The sequence below is a fragment of the Crinia signifera genome, chromosome 1 (genome assembly GCF_055691185.1).
Source record: "Crinia signifera chromosome 1, ASM5569118v1, whole genome shotgun sequence".
In the NCBI taxonomy this organism is placed as follows: Eukaryota; Metazoa; Chordata; class Amphibia; order Anura; family Myobatrachidae; genus Crinia; species Crinia signifera.
In genome coordinates, this window is record NC_139217.1 from 400175641 (window position 1) to 400196496 (window position 20856).

The 20856-nt window shown below is 40.6% G+C and overlaps 1 protein-coding gene across 2 annotated transcripts in view; it reads left to right on the plus strand.

Moving 5' to 3' along the window:
* Positions 1–20856, plus strand: part of EPB41L4A (erythrocyte membrane protein band 4.1 like 4A) — a 223892-nt gene that overhangs the window by 170524 nt on the left and 32512 nt on the right. For both annotated transcript variants that reach the window (XM_083151665.1, XM_083151666.1), the window contains 3 exons: positions 11819–11910; positions 14560–14637; positions 15559–15680. In XM_083151665.1, the coding sequence (XP_083007791.1) occupies positions 11819–11910; positions 14560–14637; positions 15559–15680 (292 nt within the window). The remainder of the gene's footprint in view (positions 1–11818; positions 11911–14559; positions 14638–15558; positions 15681–20856) is intronic.

The window sequence follows — 20856 nt, forward strand, 5'->3', positions numbered from 1 at the left end:
GAAGTCGGTCAAATTTAGATACTTCCTAAAGGAGAGAATGGGAACTGTGACACACTCCACAGTTCTTATAAGCCAGAAATGCATTATTTGTGTTCTCTCCTGTCATCATAAGAAATACTTGACAGATGTATTTTACAGCATTTACTGTATATGAATTTCATTCTACGTTGACTGTATTTTTAAGTAGGATTTTACTTGAATTAGTACTGCTTGTTATTCACTTTTGCAGAATTGGCACAGCCCTGGTAAAAAAAAAAAAAACCTTTAAGAATTTTTAAGACATTTTAGAAAGGTCATATTTAATGAACAGACTGGTTTAATGGCTGATTGCAAGTCTAAGCAGCATGTAATAAGTGAAAAGTATTTCATGCCAACTGCTTTGTAAAGAACCTTGAGCTATTAGAGGCTGATGTATAGTGTATTGGTTTAAAGCTAATGCTCCAATCAGTTTAATGCCATTTATATCTAGCCCAAAGCAACTGTAAATGGGTGGGTTGTTACAGACAGAAACAATTGATTCAAAGACTGTGTTGTAACACCACATATGCTCTAAGGGCTTTTATATTCATACTTTATTTAAATGAGCATGGATTCCTGCACTTTGCATTTATAATTGTAGATATTTTATACTTATGTTGTATCCATGGTTTTACATCTGTTTTCTTTAAGATCAGGAATTACTGTTCTGCCTTCAACTGTTATTCCTGTTTTGAGTCTTGTTTTAGCACTTGTGGCCCAAAAGGTTTAAATTACCAATTTTCTACTAATTCAGTTTTAGATTTTATGTTTTAAGCAATCACTTGTACGCTTGGTACTCGTGTCTTCCAACATTTAAGATTTTTGAATTGGGATAAGGACATGCCTCTGCTGTCACTGGTCACATTAAGGGCGTGGCTTGTACACAAGTGGTAGATCTAGAACTTCTAAAGTGGAGTGCTGCCCTGAACCCCCCCAAGGCTGCCGAGACAACCTGTGGGCCCAGGAGAGAAGGGGACATGGCCAAGTTCTGGGAGGTGTAACCAGTGAGCACAGTGTGAAGTTTAGGTAAAATGAGAGTAGATGAGTGTATAGATAGTAGATGTTTTGATAATGCATACAGTCATCTAATGTCGCAAGTTATGCTCCCTGTGCTAGTAGAGAATAAGGAAGGGTGTGTATGTGTGTATACGTGTGTGTGTGGGGGGGGGGGGGGAGGGGGGGGGGTCTGGAAAGGTGTCCCCTTTACCCCATACATATCTATTGCATAGTTCAATGTGTATCATGAAAATTACATTAGCATTGAAACCATTTATAAGAGGATATTTTCACGAAAATAGAATGTGTATATCTGCGCATAAAATCCTATGGTTTTCCTTAAAATAAAAAACTATAAAAAATTACACTTTATTGATATCCCCAGACTCCTAGAACTAGACCTTTTGAGGTAATAATGGGCATGGACAATTATACCTCTAGGGTTTCTGAGGTTTTTCAATGTGCAATACAGTAAAAACTTAAAGGCAGTATTCATGAAACGGCTATTGTTGTGAAGATACCAAATTAGAGTTTTTTTTTAAACTTGCTTTCTTAGGGGCTGATTCGTGATTAACTGCATATAGTTTACTTTGCTGTATATGGCTTATTTATCAGGTCCTAGCAAAGAGGTTGGCATTAGACTGATAGCTGTCACTAACATTTTACTCATAATTATCATCTTGTCATATCTAGTCATGTCTAAATAAACTCAACCAGATGAACCTTGTTATCCATCTCCCATTCAAGAGAAGCTTCTCCAAACCACCGAGATAAAGAACCCTGATCAACTCCGACTATACTTACTGCAGGAGCCGCTGTTGATTGACAGCCCAGTGGGCGGGTGCACGCAAATGCGCCCGCCCAGTTTTGATGCCAATCATGAGGGATCCGGCAGTGTAATATGGAAAACACACTGCCCAATCTGTCTGTAGATTGATCTGCAGATATATCTACTAGTGTGTACCTAGCTTTAAACTTTGCTGTATATTGTTGATCCCTGTTTTTGACTTATAAACTACAGAAAGGATTCAGGGACTCAGAGCTTTCTCATTTCTGTTTTAATCAAAATGATGTTCCATATTCTGCTATGCACTACAGGGGAGTTCTCGTATGAAGTGGTAAAGGGCACCTGCATGCACTCCACTTTCATTTGCAGGGAGCTTTGTCAGGAATGGTATTATGCCTGTGAACAAGGTTGATGACATTACTGAGTGTGAACTGCCAGGTTTAGTTTGTAGGTAATGAACTATAAGTCAGTTTCTATAGTGCAGCTGAGGAACAGAGTTTCACCCCAGCAGCCCTAGTCTCACGCCAACAACGGTTATAGACTCAGTAATACTTTATTCTATATACTGCTACTTTTCAATGTCCATAAGATTTAGTATTAAACCTCATTAATAAAAGAAAGTTTACTGATTCCTATTGTTCCTCTTGTGACCAGCCAATCCAATGGACTTTCTCATGCTCGGGCCAATCAGAGTAAAGCCACTATATTATTAAATTAAAATGTTATGATCGGACTCCTCCCCTATCTCCCCCCCCTCCCCTCCCCTCCCGTCTTACCATTTTATTTTCTGTAGCCCTTCCCCTTCCGTGGTTAATGGAACAAAATTTTCAATAAAAACTATTGATGGAAAAAAAAAAATGTAACAGTTGTGCAGTGTAAATGAAATCATTTTAGGGAAGAGATGAAGTGGGGAAGCAACCAATCCCCTTCTACAGAAGCAGAGTCTGTAAAATGACAGAAGCGGATTGGTTTCTATGGGCAACTTCACATTATTTTTCTCAAAGGTTCGATGCGTCTCCCCCTTTGCTTTGGCGTCGATGTTTATTCTGCATTTATGAGTTTTATCATCAAAATACATAACTATGCAGTTCAGGATGAAACAAGCGCACATTTATGTGTGAGATTCAGGTGCTCAATTTTAGCTGCTTGTTAGAAATTCAAAGCCCTGCAAAAGATATTTGTTAATTACCCATGCAATCTTTGCAAAACATATTTTATGCTGAAATCCGTTTGATGAATGTGTAATTTCCTCTAATTAAAGATTTGGCTTATTTACTTGTATAAAGGAGGCCAACATTCTGCTCTTCTTTATCAGTCTCACCTAAAAAAAAAAAAATAATCCATGTAACACAACATGAGTTCTTCTAACATTTAAAGACATAGGGTGACATTCTATGTGTAGCGTTAAAAAACGCATGATTTTTACCGCACCTAATCGCACTTTTGAAAATCGCAAGATTGGGCCGTTTTTCGCATATTTAATGAGATGCGAAAAACGGCCCAAATAGTGCGAATAGGTGCGATTTGATGCGATTTCTTTAGTCCTGAAAATGTGCGATTTTCAGGTCTGGAAATCGCAATTTAAAAAAAAAAAAACCTGCGCGGGGTCCCCCGCCAGAGCATAACCAGCCCCGGGCTCATTGAGCCGGTGCTGGTGACATAAAATCACGGTCCCCTTGATTTAATGAAACCAGCACCAGGCTCAAGGTCCGGCGCTGGTTCCCAAAATACGGGGGGGGGGGGACGATAAAATGACTAGGGGTCCCCCGCATTTCAAGAACCAGCACCAGACCCAACCAGCCAGCAGGGTAATGCCACAGCCGGGGGACACTTATTATATAAGGTCCCGCGGCCAAAGCATTATCCCCCTGGCTGGTCAGCATGGGCAGGGGTCCTGGGGAAGTGGGGACCCCCCCAAAGAAGGGGTCCCCCCCCCCTCCAGGACTTACCAGCCCATGCTGAAAGTCCGGGGCTGTCCCCGATGCCCCTGGGCGGTGGGCATCGGGCTGATGAAAAGTGTAAAAAAAGAATAAAAATTATTGTCTTATACTGTAGAACTATGAGTCCCAGCAAGCCTACCCCGCATGCTGGGACTTGGAGAACCACAAGTCCCAGCTTGCGGGGCATTAAAGGGCCCACTGGCACTTGTAGTTCCACAGTACAAGAAATAGTTAAATAAAACACACACTAACACCCAGAAAAATAAACGTTTAATACATCCACAGCCCACACATACTGATACTTACCTACCTTGAGCCCGTGGGTCGGTCCCTGGATCCGGGGTCCGGGGCTCCAGGGCTGAAGAGTCCGGTTCCGGGGCCTTGGTCCTGGTTCCGGGGCTGGTCCGTGGTCCGGGGCTCCTGGGCTGAAGAGTCCGGTTCCGGGGCCTTGGTCCTGGTTCCGGGGCTGGTCCGGGGCTCCTGGGCTGAAGAGTCCGGTTCCGGGGCCTTGGTCCTGGTTCCGGGGCTGGTCCGGGGCTCCTGGGCTGAAGATTCCGGGGTACTGGATCCGTAGTAATCCAAAGGGGTACCTGAGGAAGGAAATCCTACTCACCTGGTCCCCGGCGACGACCCCGGCATCTTCAACTCCAGACGCACTGCTCCCGGCTGGTACCCACTCACGGACTGGAGAGATGCAGAGATTTTCATCTTCCGCGCCTCTCCTCAGACTGATTCTATTGGCCGCCTAGCGGCCAATCAGGAGCCGAGAAAGTCGGCTCCTGATTTTAGACACATTTTAGACACATTTATACAAATCGCATACCATTAAATATGCGATTTGTATACTTTTCAATGTTAAAACATCTGGATGCGATGTGCTGCGAGAAACAGCCATCGCATTTCCAGAATGTCCAATTTGTTGGCCAAAATCGCACTTTTTTAAAATTTTCGCAGCTCATTAAATATGCGAAAAATGGAAAAACATGCGATTTCGGCCGTTTTTGCGAAAAAAAATCGCAAAAAAAAAAATCTCTTTCCATAGAATGTCACCCATAGGGTACATTTACTGAAGCTTCTACAAATGAAAAGGTGATGTTGTTATTTCTCTATTGTATCCTAATGATAGACAGAAACTGATTGGTTGCTATGGGAAACATCAGCTCTTTTAATTTTTAGAAGCCTTAGTAAATGTATCCCATAGAGTCTAGCCATCGTTCTATAAAGAGGAATAGGGGAAGACTGGAAAAAGAATCTGCAAAAAATATAATACTGATTACTGAATCACAAATACACTTTAACAATCATTATATTCAGTTTTTTAGTAGTCCATAACTAACTGTGAAATAGGAGAAAATGTGAGCTTAGATTTCGCTTCCACACCCAAGCCTGGAAAAATATGGTGATACATACAGAAAAGGCCTTCTTTTCTATATTAGGGTAGACACATAATTTAGCATATAAAAGGTTTTGTGGGTTATTCAATCTGTGCCAGGAAATATTGGCACTCACCTATTAAATGCTGCCATTAACGATCACATTGAAGGGTGTCAGATCCAAGTTGTTGTTTTTTACGTCCGATCTGTTTTGTCGAATTCACAGCCGTTTTCTGACAGTCCGCGGCCATGTCCAACAATTTATGGACTTTCCGACATTCGGAAAATTGAATTTCGACTGTCGAGTTAGTGTTGGATCCAATGAATACGGCCCAGAATTCTGACTGTTGGGACATTCCGACAGTCGGAATCCATGATTGAATATTCCCCTAAAAGCCCTAAAGATAGAAATGTATGCCCCTCGTAAACAGGTGCCGGACAGTTTCCCGACAGTCGGGATCTTGACAATCATTACCCCGACGTCGGGATCCTGACAGTCAAGATCCCGATACTCGGGGTCCCGACGGCCACCGGCTATTCTCCCTCGTGGGGGTCCATCACCCCCGTAGAGGGAGAATAGATTAGGTGGCGAGCGTAGCGAGGTACCATGCCCGCAAGGGGCTTTGTTGGACTTGCCCCACTGTCTGAGTCCAGCCACTCGGGATCCCAACTCTCGGGACCATATACCACACCCTCCCCAACAGACCTTTTAATGTATTCTGTCTATCAAAAATGCTATGCAGTGAAATAGTTAATGGTAGAGGAAATTTTCCTTGTCAAGTCTACAGGCTTAAGGTAACATTTTGTATCTTGCTTGCTGCTATATTCCTTATATGGAAGCTCCCAACAATATCATGATTAAATATGTGTAGCTACAAATATTCCTGGCACTAAGACAGCTAAACACAGCAGGAAATAACAATGAGCTTCTTTTATTAACTCTTCTCATCCACATACCGCCTAGCATTTCATTCTGGGAATCGGGACAGTAGTCTTTGCTGCTGCTTGCGAAATTGTATCTCCCCCAACTACAAAAATATGCATCCACCCTAATGACCCCATCACTCTATTCATTTGTGTTGTCATCATTTCCCATCTGTTAGTCCATGAGTCTGCTTTAATCCACTTCGATCTTCTACTAATTTAAATATGTATTTGATTAAAAAGTGCTTTTCTAACAATTTTAGGAACAATAAAATAGATCATCTCAATTTTAAGAGTTAGAGCCTTAAACCAAATTGAACAAGTTCATTACAGATATATAATTAGAAATTAATCAGATTTCTTCAGGGAATAGCTTGACTTGGTCAGTATGTTGGAGAATAGCAATAAGGCTAAATATCCTTCTCTCTTTCCAGTCTTATTTGTTAGGTGGACGAGTGCTTGGAATAATCAAATTATTAGTTACAGAGAAGCCCCTGGGTAATATGAACCATTACTCTTCAGTTACTTATCCCAACGTTAAAAATTGCTACTACCCCTCCTGACTTTTCTAGGGCTCATAGGGTCTTGGACATATAACAGTTTGAGTAACTTATAATATGCAAATTGTTTCTGCGCACAGCCAGAAACAGGATACCTGCTTACGCATATATGCAGATTATCTCCTATCTCTCCCATACTTACCTACTCTGGAACCCTAGGAAGAGCTACTGAGATCTGGGTAGTCCCCTAGGCTTGTGGAAATGTGGTAGTCCTACGGTATCCAACCCACTACTAGTGATATGAACAGTATGGATAAAATAATACAGGGAATCGCCAGTAAGGACTTATTGGAGTAATTGCGAACAGAAGCAGACAGAAATGTCAGAACGTATGAATTGTGGTTGCCTAAGGTTTGTTGCAAATAGGTAACGGTGGTGATAATGATTATCGCCAGCTGTAGCAGAGTGCGAATGCATATCTTAAGCTAAAAAGATCATTTTTTTCATTGAATGTGTATATACTGTGTTATGCGCTTTTGTGTTTTAGCAAAGCTTTTTTCTTCTTCCTTTCACCAGAGAAAGAAATTGTTTATGCTGCTGTATTGGAAGTTTTTTCTTTTTAATTGCAGTCAAACTCCATAATGAATGATGTATGGATGATTTGGGGCCTGATTCATAGTTGTTCATAAACCCAATGTTTTCAGAGCTGTCACAGAAAGGAATTATTTGCAAAGGGGTTGATAGGCAACGTTTCTGCGAGGTAATGGGAAGTGGCGGCATAAACACAGGCAAGTGACAAGTGACCACTGTATCAGGGCGTGTCTCAGCCTGGGTCTGTGATCCAGTACGCAATTATAGTGACTCTGGCTGTGATCCCATACGCAGTGATAGTGACTCTGACGCCTGACTTCCTGCCAGGGAAGCCGAGAGGTATGCCGGGCCCTGGTAAAATTTTGGGTGTCTGGCCTAATCACAGGGGCATAGCCACCTCCTGCGATTAGGTCACGCCCCCAAAATGTTTAGCTCTAAAGTCGAGGGTGGAGTGTTATTGTGCATCCCCTCCCCCTCTGCAGCAGCAGCGGTAGCCGCAAACACCTACAGCATGTGCATGCTGACAGCAGGCTCAGCATGAGCTCTCACGCTGTCAGGGAGACGCTCATGCTGAGCCTGCTGAGCCTGCTGTCAGCAGTGCACTGCACAACACATGCTGTAGGTGTGTGCTTCTGCTGCCACCCTGGAGGGATGGAGGGGGAAGGGGAGTTGGAGCCCCCCCCTTGGCAGCCCTACTTCCTGCATTCATGCTGCACAACCATTGGGCTATTCAACTGTGGCCAATGTTGCATTTCCCCCCCTCAGCCACTGAGGACTAACAATGTCACCAGTGGGTGTCTCAATTCAAATCCAGGAGTCGGAGGCATTTGCATATTTCTGCAGAGTTGCTCTGTACACATTTCTAGGTGCTACGCCATTAGCATGCATCTCTGAATGGCCCATAATCATGGTGCTTAGGCTACTAGTGGAGACCTGCATGCATATGGCAATTTGTACAACCTTTGCATACAGTATGCACACTTTAACTATTAATGAAAGCACATTTATATGCAGGTATTCAAACACAGTGTATTCAGTACTTTGTACATTAATTACATGCAGTTAAACCATAATTAATGTGAAAGTTGCATGCCATCATTGAAAGCTTTAAGTGGGTACTAAAAATATGTCCCTTTACTTTTTCTTGGAAAATATTTGTTGAACCCATTTGCTCAGCAGATAACCATCACCTAGACCTGTCAAACCCCTTATTTACTCTTAATTTACAACACAACAGTCTCACTTCAAATTCCTTCCTATGATCTCCTGTCCCCAGTTTCTGTACTTATCTGCTTGCATAGAAACTAGCCGGGTAGCCAGTTCATGCAGCATTATTTATCACTGAGTAATCACATGTTGTGTACACTCTGTATAGAGATTCAGGGCAGTATTCAATGACAATACTCGGCATGTGCAGCGAATCCTTGTCCCATGTCGACCTAGACCCATGTCGACCTAGTGTTGTCCACCTAATGCTTGTCGACCAACATGCTGTAGACCAAATGATCCCAACCCCCTACTACTATGTATGTGGAGTGTGAGATGAAACTCAAACAAACAGTAACAACATTCAGATTCTCCACAAATAGGACTGTGCTCATAATTAAATCAAGTATTTAGACAATTGGACCAATACCATAGCATATGTGGTCCCAGTACAGCTGCATTGCTTAATGTTTATTAACTTGAAGACAATTAGATCTATATGTTATTAAATGGGATCATAAGATGACCTCAGGTGACCTTTACTGCATGCTTAGGTGCTGGAAAAGATCCTTCTGTGTGGCCCAACCTTCCCATACAATGGGGCAGATGTATGAACCAGCGTTAAGTGCAGAAATGTACTTAACGCTGGTTAACTGGGAGGGGGTTTTGATTTCTCTAATGTATTACTAGCGCATGTAAGGTGTGCTTGTTACGCTCGGTGGGGCTGTTCCCTGCAATCCCCCCCAGTGTTTAACGGCTGGGGCGATGTATTAACAGCCGCCCAGGCGTTAATTCTCCCCAGCCGCTTCGCCAGCTCAGGGGACAATGCTAGCCCTGCTTCTGGCTTGGGCTGTGCTGGAGATCTTATGGTTTTAGCGAGATCTCGCGCATGCCCATTAGAGCCGTCCGGGGGAGAGAGGGAGAGTGGGCATGTGCGGTGCGGTGCGGTGCGCCGGGGGAGCCGATAAGGAGAGCCATAATGGCTGAACATAACGACTCTCCTTATTGGCTGGGGGGGGAGGGGTGTTAATACATCTCCCCATAACGGGTGCCCGTTTCTCCTCGTTATGCAGGAGAAGTGGGACCCATTATTTGAGAGGCGTTAAGGGGGAGGGGTTAGTACATCTGCCCCAATGTGTCTGCTTATCAGGGCCATTGAGAGAATGCGCTAGATATAGTCATTAGTACAGTTATATCAGTGTATTAAATAATGAGACAGTTCTCGTAAAAAATAAACCATACTTCATGACTCCTGAGTTATAAGGAAGTGGGGGAACATTGACCATGGACTATCCTAAAATGGTTTTACAAGTATCACCCCTCTCACACAGATATTTCAAAGAAAAATAAATTTTCCAGTGCATTGTAAAAATGCTTAGTTTAAAAGTAGAGCAATGTGTTAACTTAAAATGTATCGTTTAACTGAACAGAACGCCCACAAAATCTTTCTGTATGCTAATCAACTCACAGGGAACATTGTGTCACGTGCACAGGTGTTTGAGTGGCACAAAAGATTTAGGGATGTTGCAGATAATGAATGCCCCAAAAACAAATGATAATGTGTTGTTTTAATAGTTTGAATTGAACATCAATTCTGAATGATAGAAGAAATGGTCAACATCGACAAAGAAACTGTTCGGTGGGTTTTGGTTAAAGATCTTAACAAGGTGTGTGCCAAGATGGCTACAGGGCTTCTCGCTGCTGAGCAGAAAGAAAATTAAAATTGAATCTACACTGAAGCAAATCTACATTCATGTGAATGGTTTTCTTTGATATGGTGGATGTCATGTTGATAGTAATGGAAACCAGATAAACAACAGTGAATCAACATTATTACATTGTGTTCATAGAACATTATTACAAAATGTTCTAGAAACTGCAGCAAATATAATCAGAAGAAAGAGGCCAGAGTTGTAGGAAAATGGTTTCATCTTCCATCAAGACAAAGCGCCAGCCTTCACAGCTCTATCTGTAAAGCAGTTTTTGGCCAACAAATAGATTGCAGTGCTAGAACACCTTCCATTTTCACCAGGCCTTCTTTCTTTTTCCTAGAGTCAAATCTGTCCTCAAAGGAACCCGTTTTGCATGAGCTTCTGAGGTATAAAAGTAAACAACAGAGATGTTGACACAGCTGACAGATTATGAGCTAAAACGCAGCTTTAAAAATTTAAATTAAGAATGCAACTGTGTATAGATATAAAAGGGGAGTACATAGAATGAGAATTAAAATGTACTTAAAATAATTAAATGTAATTGATAGCATCAGACGTGTTATTTAATTGCCACCCCTTAACATTGTTTAAAAAAAAAAGTTGACCACTTCCAGTATACAGCTGTGCATAAGATAGCGGGCACAGTTTGCTTTCACTAAGCAGGCCACAATGGCTCTGATTCAGGTTTTGTTTGGAGGGGAGGTACTTTTGTAGTTTCACGGCGGCAGGGAAATTGCATCACATGTGATCCAGTCGCATACGATGCGATTAAGCACATTTAGCACACGTCCACTATCCACGCCACCCCCGAAGCGTGGCGAGCGGACGCGGTATGCGTCCTCCCAACTTGTTCATACCCCCACTATTCACGTCGGCGCGGAGTTGATGTTATAAAGTGTGGCGAGCCACCGAGGGGACGCTGATTACTTGACGTGTATTCCGCGTCTCCTTGCTTCGGGATAGTGGAGATATGTTTACCTGCTCCTTATTTGGAAGCAGCTTTGAGGTATGAGTATGGTTATACAGTAGGAGGTGCTTGGCGTATGAAGACACCTCCTGCTTGAAATAGTGATCCAAGATGGACCTCTACATTAAATAAGTGAATTACTGGAATTTGTGTTTTTTCAAACAATGACATTATAATGCTTTAACAATGGCATGAACTATAACACAGGTGTAGAGGATAAACCCCACCGCCCCACATCAATCATGGGAATAATGCAAAGACAAACAAGCACACCTTTAGCATACTATATATGCAGAAATATGCATTCAGTATACATTGTGTAATATAATAACATATGTACTCTATAATTATTGTGTTCCCCGTGGTTTGTTGAAATGACATAAAAAATACAATGTAAGTAAATACAGCTCATGGAAAGATAAATGTTAAAGGAAATAGTTATATATTTAATTTTGTGTGGCTAAGTGTAATTATACTGTGGAGGGCTGATCGCCGTGCTGTCTTTGTCTCCAGCTCTTCTAGTTGTAAAGAGGTCAAACCACACATCCTGCTAGTAAGTTCAGCAAACACCTGTGTATATTGTCAGCCTTGTGCTTGGATCTCCGCCAGCTGAAATTATTTTGTGTTTGAGTTGGCAGATGTTTTGTTTTTTTCCCTCATTTTTAACGGAGAAATGCCAATCATGCCTCCCTGTGATTGTATAGAAACGTTGAATTAACTGGCAGATAAATCGGTGGTGCAGGGCTGCGTTCCTTGCAGCTGTAAAACTGGCGTCTCATACTCTCTTTTCTTTTTTTTTCCTAGTGCACTGAAACCTCATTCTTTTTTGAAACACAGAACAAAGTGGCCTGTAAACATCTGTGGAAATGTTGCGTGGAACACCACACATTCTTCAGGTTGGTGAACTTATCAAAGAGGACTGTATTAAAAGAGGACTCTTGTGATATTACTGCAAATGATCACAATTTGTAAGAGAAGACCTTCCATCACTTTTATATTTCCTGTCTATACTGAGTGGGGGACTGCAGTTGTTCTTCGACAGGGCAGAGATTTACAAACAAAATAACTTTTTATAAGGATTGATTATTCTCCCCATTCTCTATTTTTTTAAAGTTAAATTTGGGTTCCCACCAATCAATATATTCTGCCTACGCTTGGGTGTTGACACCTATGATTTATGCAGGTTCTGTGGCTGGTTAAAACCAGGTAAAATGCAGGCCTGAATTTGGCCAGCCACAGAACCTGTGTAATGCATCGGTGCCCAGGTTTTAAAGGATATTATGGAAAGCCTATTGCAAACGCTATAGAAAACTCTTTTTACTTATTAACATATGTAAAGTCTCATCAAGTTAAAGTTAAACTTTTCTGGGTATTTAGCTACAGACAGCTTAGCTGTGCACTGCTGAGCCTTTATGATTCACCCAGTGCACTCCCGAGCACCCTTCATGAACTTGAAGTGCATTCACACGGTGTGGAAAAGGCATAAAAATCTTTGAGGTGTTTAGAGAAGTGTAAACATATCATGAAATCCAGCCTTTGCTCTTTAGCAACAGCATTTTAAAAATATATAAAAGTTTCCATTTTTTGTGTAAAACATTTCTCAGTTTATCCGTCTTTATGATTTCAATAACTCTTGTAAAACATGTTGTGTATAAAATGTACTTCGCAAATGTACCCAAAGTCTATACATTTAATAAGCCCCATTTGAGGAAGAAGCCATTTGTAGTTACACAGTAGTGAGAGTTCCCACATGGGACTGAGGTAATTAAGTCCGAAGCCCTAGAGTACTATGGACTGCTATTCCAGTTATAAATAGAGGTTGCTAAGGGGGATATTTATCAATTATCTGAGAGATATTAAATTGTGAGAGATAAAGAACCAGACAATCCGCCCCAATTTTAAGCTCTACAGTCTGTTTGATAAATGGCAGGAACTTGTTGGTACTTGATTTCTCACAATTTTATCTCTCCAAGCTTTGATAAACATCCCCTAAACCCCTATTCCATTATATCAGAAAATTTGCAAATAAATAAAATAAAAGATGTTCTACATAAACTTTATCATCTCTATATATGTATATATATGTATATGTCTAGTGTCCGTGAGTCTATGAAACACTGCCATCTGCTGGCAGAGAGTGAAACTGTATCTCTTTCTCGCACAATTACAGAAGGTAGCAGACTAGCTTTCGAAGCTTTTGCATCGAGCGGGCTTACTAGTACCAAATATGTATAAGAAGCTTCATAACCCTTCTTAACCTCTTTAATTACATTATTTACAAATGCGTCCTCATAATCAAGCCTGAATACCCCATGTACTGCAAGGTGCCTGGCCTGAGTAAGCCGTCAGGTCCTGTGCAATCAAGCCTCAATTTTTGCTGAAAAAGCATCATAGTCTCAACACATGGTTGCTAGGATGCAGGAGCTGCTTAATGTGATATTACAATTATATACTGTGTGTGTGACTGAGCCTGTATACAGAGCAGAACAGAATTTGTATTGGGAAAAAGCTGCTACTGCTACATTCTAGCACTTCTAAAGGTGCCCATACACTTGTCCGATTTTGGCCTGATTTCATCCAAATCCGACAGATCATGCTGAGATTGGCCCAATTTGGATGTGTTTGACATCTGTTCAGATGCACAGTCACGTGCGCATTGGACTTGTGTCAGAGGTCGGATGGGCTGTATATAAGATAAATCATGTGCCGCTGTGAGCGGCACATCACCAGCGGGGAAATTCCCCGCTCTGTAGCTGGCAGCAGATGGCGGGCGGCAGGAGAATTTAAAAAAAAAAAACACATTTAAAAGAATGGGCGGCCGCTGATTGGCTGTGAGAGCACTCTCAGCCAATCAGCGGGCTTCTGTTCTTTTAAATGTGTTTTCTTTTTAAATTTCCTGCCTTCAGCTCCCTGAGAGTATTACATGCGATAATCGCATGCAATTTATCACATATGAAAATGGCCATCAAGTGCCAGATCGTATGTGAGCCTTCCAGGGAGCTGCCCGGGAGCTCAGGGGAAATTGGTTCCTACTTGTCTTTAGGACAAGTCAGACAAGTGTATGGGGGCCTTTATACAGATCAGTGACTCAGTTGCACACATATCTACAGTACAAGTTTCCCATAGCAAATTAATCAGCAGAGTCTACTAGTGTGTGCTAGCCGCATTGTCTTGTGACTAATACACATTTTCTGCAAGAAATTAAACAAAATCATACGTCCGAAGCTGTTTTTTTTTTTTATTTCCTTTTTAGTCTTGGTCAAAATTTAAATTTTTAGAGGAAATATTTTGCCTGTTACTTTAGAGTCGCAGTACACACTGAAACATAAGCAGACACATATCCCATGACAGAAACTGGACTGCTATTAAACATTACTGCTACTATCCACAGTACTGGACTGTATACAGTATAACTGATATGGGATTGAAACTGCAATCCTACTACTATCAATGCTAAACATGCAACATTACATTATAATGAGAAAACTTTACAATAAATCAGATTGTAATCCTTTTTGTTATGTTATTTGGCACATACATTAAAGAATTCCAGAGAACGACTCAAGCACCCTGTCACGGAAGCTCAGCAAGCTTGGATCTTTGGGATCGAGGCATCGGTACAGGTGGGTGTAATGTGCATGCATTTAGTAACACTTCAGCGTATTAGAACATGTCTTCATGTGGACTTTGTTTATCTAGTGACTCACTGTGATGTCATCTGTAGCATCCTCTAGTGTTATGTATCACGTTACTCTACACAGGAAGTCAGCCAAGCCTGAGCCTACAGGGCGCACATTTTGGCCTACAGTTTGCTTTCTTGTATGGTTGGATGTTATTAGTTAAAGACACATTTTATTAAAAAAGCTACAGTACCACCTAGTGAAAGTTGGTAGTGCAGGAACTCCTGCGCCCTGGCTGCGAGTCCCGGGGGCTGTGTTCTACTGTTCCTCTTACAGACCTGACCAAAAGTTTGACGAGGGCTGTCTATGGCTGTAAGAGGATATACGAAACCTTAGGCTGTGATTGGCCTTTCAGCTCACAATGCCCTCCCCTCCGGTAGGTATTGCAGTCCGGGCATGCAATACCTACCAGGTCCGGATCGCATTCTCATACGATGCAAAGCATAGGGTCCTTTTGCATACAGTGTATCGTATGCGATCCCAGTCCTGGCTGCATTGATAAGACAAATTCTTGTGGCAGCCATGAAGATCTGCAGCTACAATCTGGTGCGCAAGGAACCGCGCATCAGAGCGGAATTGGAGGTAAGTCACATACGATATGGCGCTTTTCACATGATTTATAAGCCCAATGGGTCAAAATCGTGTGAAAAAGGGCCATATCCCACTAATTTATGGGCACTTTTTAGAGTACAAATAAACACATGTGTTACCTTAGAGGCAACAAAAATAAGTATATATATATATATATATATATATATATATATATATATATATATACAATTATGGTTTTATGTACAAGTGCTGTTATGTAAATTAAATGCTGCTGTGCTTTAAACATGTTTGCATTTTTTCCTATTTATATAGTGGAAGAACTGCTTCCCAGATGACCAGTGACCTTTCCATCCAGCTCCCCCGGCCTGACCTGAAAGTGGAGAGAACTCGGAGCAAAACTTATCCCAAAAGGACAGCACTCACACAGCAGCCAGGTATGGTCTAACCAACACCCCCAGACTACAACCCTCACCTATCTATTGCACAATTACATTGGCTTTGGGAAAATTCATTCCCAGACTTATAAAATAAATGTTAAAATGCAGCCATGTGGCTTTATACAGAGTTATACTGTACATAAACCCAATGTGTAGTTATTGCAACTTGCAAATTTTTTGAGGCCTAAATGTGCATTGTAACCGTGGGCTCAGATCAGTCTGGAATGAATGTGTAAATGTGGAATGTGGGAGAGAAGATGTAGGTGTGGGTATAATACCATATGGTTGTTGTATAGTTGCTTACCAATTACAATCACATTTATCTGCAACAGCCTGACGTGGCTTTTAAAACTCTGATGTAAGTTGCACACTGTTGATGATGATTAAGCGGATGCTGCTGACAATGATGATAAATACAGCCTGTTTCTGATTGGTCAGAGACCTTTCACACAACCCCATTTAAGCAAATTCCATAAAAATGCAGCAACGCTGTTGCATAGAATACTAACTACTGAACACTTGTTTTAAGCATTCTCTGCTGAGGATGCATCAAGCTTACAAAAGTGATAAAATGGAGAGTGGTCAGCTCGTGGAACAAAAGATGGAAATGTTGGCGCTGAACCTGTTTGTCTCCGAATCCCAAACGTTGACTAGGGACTAATCAGATACATTTTCTCGTGGTATTCAAGATATAAATGTGAAAAAGTTTTTTGCATTAAAAGAACCGGTAAACTGTGAGCAAGAGATTAATCCTTTTAAAAACCCTTCTTCTTTCAACCTCTAGTTTATGAAGGGTTGTTTTGTGGAGTCCTTTCAAAAAATAGTCAGTAGTGAACTTATTATACTAGAAGATAATCTCCCCGTTCTCAGGCATAATTTAACTAAAAATGAAAGAGGTGCCATAGATTCCTTACGCAATAATACCAATCTCATAATCAAACCGGGCGATAAAGGCGGTGGGGTCGTGGTCCTCAATAAATCCATGTACACCACTGAGGCCTTACGCCAACTAAATGATGGTGTCACTTATAGATGACTAAAAACAGATCCCTCCCATAGAATTCTGTCCGATCTCAAGAATCTTATTAATAAGTTTGTGGTGTTAAAAACTTTAATTGGGGAAACAGCATAGTTTTTGGTAAGGGAAGAGTACTCCATCCCTGTGCTCTACCTATTACCAAAGATTCACAAAAATGATGTGAATCCCCCTGGAAGTCCTATTGTCGCTGGTACTAACAGCATAACTGCGACTCTATCCTACTTTAAAGATCACCATCTTCAGCCTATGGTGCTTACTAATAGATCTCACTTAAAGGATACAAAAGATATTTTGAATAAATTAAATGACTTAAGTTGGGATGAAAATTGTTACTTAGTATCCGCTGACGTCACTTCTCTTTACACCATAATTAGACATACAGACGGCTTATTAGCCATTCAGAATGCTTTACAAGATACAGAAATGAATTCAGACCTACAAAATCTACTGTTAGAAAGTATTGAATTTATTTTACTAAATAATTACTTTAACTTTGATGGATGTTTTTACATCCAAGAAGTCGGTACAGCTATGGGACCAGATTTGCCTCCAGCTATACCAATATCTTCATGACCCAATGGGAAAACCTGATGGTATGGTTGGCTGCAAATCTGGTCCAATGGTGGCGTTACATAGACGATGTGCTGTTTGTCTGGAGGGGAGATGAGACGGCACTAACCAACTTCTGTAACCACCTTAATAAAAATGATTTCAATATTAAACTTACATTCACTAAGAGCAGAATTAAAGTTAATTTTTTTGGACTTGAATATATATATATATATATATATATATATATATATATATATATATATATATATATATATATATATATATATATATATAGAAGAGGGTAAAATTGAAACCACAGTTTACTCCAAATCATCTAAATCCAATGCTTATATTAACCCCTCGAGTAATCATATAAAAAAAATGGATTTCTAATGTGCCGTAAGGACAATTCCTTCACCTTAAACGCAATTTTTTCAAAAATTGATAACTTTGAGGTCAGTGCGGAAATAATGAAGAAAAAATGTATTAATAAGGGGTATAACATGCATGTTTAGAAAAAGCACTTAAGGAGTCTTGATATCTTCCTCGAGAAACTTCATTCGCAAATAAAGAAAATAAGGGTGCCCCGTCTTCTAATAAATATAAGATAGCCTTTAGCATGCAATATATTGGTGAAAGAGACAATATAATAATCATGAGAGAAGCCATTTTGTCTCATCTTTTAGGAGTTCTAATAGACACTCTGTATTCTTAGTCCTGAACCAGTAAAGTTATAGACTCCCACCCCCTACTTTACGATCAAGATAACATGAAGAAAGTTTCAGAGCATAGGAATGTCTTGGTACCAACAGACACTAAAAGAGGAGTGGGCGGGTGGGGGAGCAGGACCCAGAAATAAAGAATCAGTCTCTCTCATGTATTGCTTATCTAAATATGACGTATGGAAACTGTATATGCATGTATATATCCCTGGACAAAATAAAGAGAGACCAGACGTGTGTTGGCAATCGCAACCTGTGTGTGCACACTTCATTTGTCTCTCAATCAATTGATTCAATTCTTGCAGATCTATAAAGGACCTTGATTAAGAGTGAAGTTTATCTTCTACAATATTTATTATAAATCTATAGAGCAGATCTTTAAAAAAAAAACCTGGAAACTTTTGTTAGAAGACCCTGTGTTGGTTAAAAATTTACCCAAAACACCTAAATTCATTTATAGGAGCCGCTAATCTTAGGGTTAAAATAGTGAACAGTGCCTTTGTTGATAAACCAATAGGAGGTTCTACACGTAATAATGGCTTCCATCAATGTGGAGATTGCGCCATGTGCAAATCTTGTCCATCAAATGTTAGAAAATTTACAGAAATCAGATAAGAAACAATAAAAAGGGTTATAGTGAACATCCTTTTTCACTACATTTTTGTGAACAGCATAATAATTCCACTAAATTTATCACCGGTTTCTGGGGATTAGAAGCTATAAAAACTAATTGGCAATATAACAACAGGGATGTTCGCCTAGCCCAAACTGAAATGCGGTGGATTTTTAATTTAGCATCCTTGTCACCTCTTGGCCTAAACCATGAATTTGAGCTAAAATGGTTTCTTAAGAAAATTTAAATTTTTCAGGTATGCTATTTTAGTCTAATGTGTATTTTTATTTTAGTTTATTTCAAAATTGTATTTAGATAGAGGAAGCACTTTTCCAATATATTATGCTTCTTTAAATTGTGCTCTACTGCACTCCATTATTATTATTATTATTATTATTATCCAATTGTGCTCTATTATTATCTAAGAGCTATAGCACTTTAAAACTAGCTATTTTGCGCTCCATTATTATCTAATTGCGTTCTATCACTCTGGCCGCCTCGCTTCCGGCATCCCTTTGAGTATATCCGGCGGGACCTTATGTGTGCTCCATTCCCCGGCCGCCTTACTTCCGGCATCCCTTATGAATATCCGGCTGGACCTGCTGTGCGGTTCAGCCCACGATTTGGCTCGACTTTCTTGACTTTCGTGATTTGCATTCCAAATCCCGGAAGTTGATTTCCAGCATTGCGTTCTATGGTGCATTATGCCCGGTATTCTATGCTGTAGACACCATCTATTTTATTATAGATTTAGTCATCTACCTTGCCGGCCTATTACAACGCATATAAAGTACCTTATATGTGAATTATTACACTTTAGGAGCCGGTTATAGAATAATGTTCACAACCGGAAATGTAACCTGAGTCGAACCGGAGTGCTTCCTCTATGTTGGTATATATATCACTGCCAGTTCATTCACTCTCTATCCTTGACAAAGACAGCTGGGACCGTTGAAACATGTTGGCAGAGAAGTGAGTGATTATACTGTTTTTATTGCTTCACTGTGATTGTGTCTATTGGCCAATGTGGCCACATCTCAGTTGTTTGAATTTGTTTCTATTTTTATTTTGTTCATTAAATGTTTATAATTTTTTACTGAGACCATTTCATTGTTTCTGTAAATACACCCATATTTATATGGGGCCAAGCACTACGCAGATTGTGACATTGATGAGTCTCTAAAGATACTGCTACGTATTTGAAATCGCCCCCCCCCCCCCCCCCCCCCCCCCCCCTCATATAGGGGTTTATTCTAGTTCATTCTTTCTGACAAAATCCTTCTTAGATGGACAAAACCATGTGCACTGCAGGGGGGCAGATGTAACATGTGCAGAGAGAATTAGATTTGGGTGAGTTATTTTGTTTCTGTGCAGGGAAAATACTGACTGCATGATTTTACACTTCAATATAGATCTCACTTTGAAGAAAAACTCCACCCAAATCTAATTCTCTCTGCACAAGTTACATCTGCCCCACCCGCAGTGCACATGGTTTTGTCCATCTAAGAAGGATTTTGTCAGAAAGAATGGACTAGAAAACCCCCATAGTGAGTACGGTACGCACCATTCCGGACCAATTTCTGATCACTTCATGGTAACCAGTGTTTAGTTTTTGGCACATGGTGATCCGTGAAGAATTCTGCACACCTCCCTGTTTTTTCTGAATGTTAAAGAAACCATTATATGTTTCACTATGCCCGGTACCTAGTGAGTACTGTATGCATCTGAAACTAACAAATCACAACTTTCACTTGGTAAACCATCATTTGTAACCCCTTTCTATTCACTTTTAATGACATTTATGTATTGTGTCACTTACACAATTTTTTTCTTTTTTTCACATTTATAACTTGAATACCATGTATCTGATTTGTCCCTTGTCAATGTTTTGTTCGGGATTACTCTCTAGCAAGTATTCTCCTCCATCTGGATTTGTGGCTGCAGGGACTGGTTGCACCTTGGGACTTTCTCACCGTTTATAGCCAATCAGCTCCTGACTACCATGTTACAGGCTGGGTTTGACAAATTACATTTATGAGCTAGTTGTTTATCATTCTCCATTTAATCATTTTTTGAAGCTTGATACATCTGGTCCTATGTGTTGTAAAAAGACAAGCAAAGTATTTGGGGATTTATTTGGTGCATATCATTATGTGTGTAGTACTCAATGTTAAGCCACGCCTCTAGTCATTCCCAGCACCATCTGACTCATACATGAAGGGCTGCGTATGTTGTCAACCTTAAATT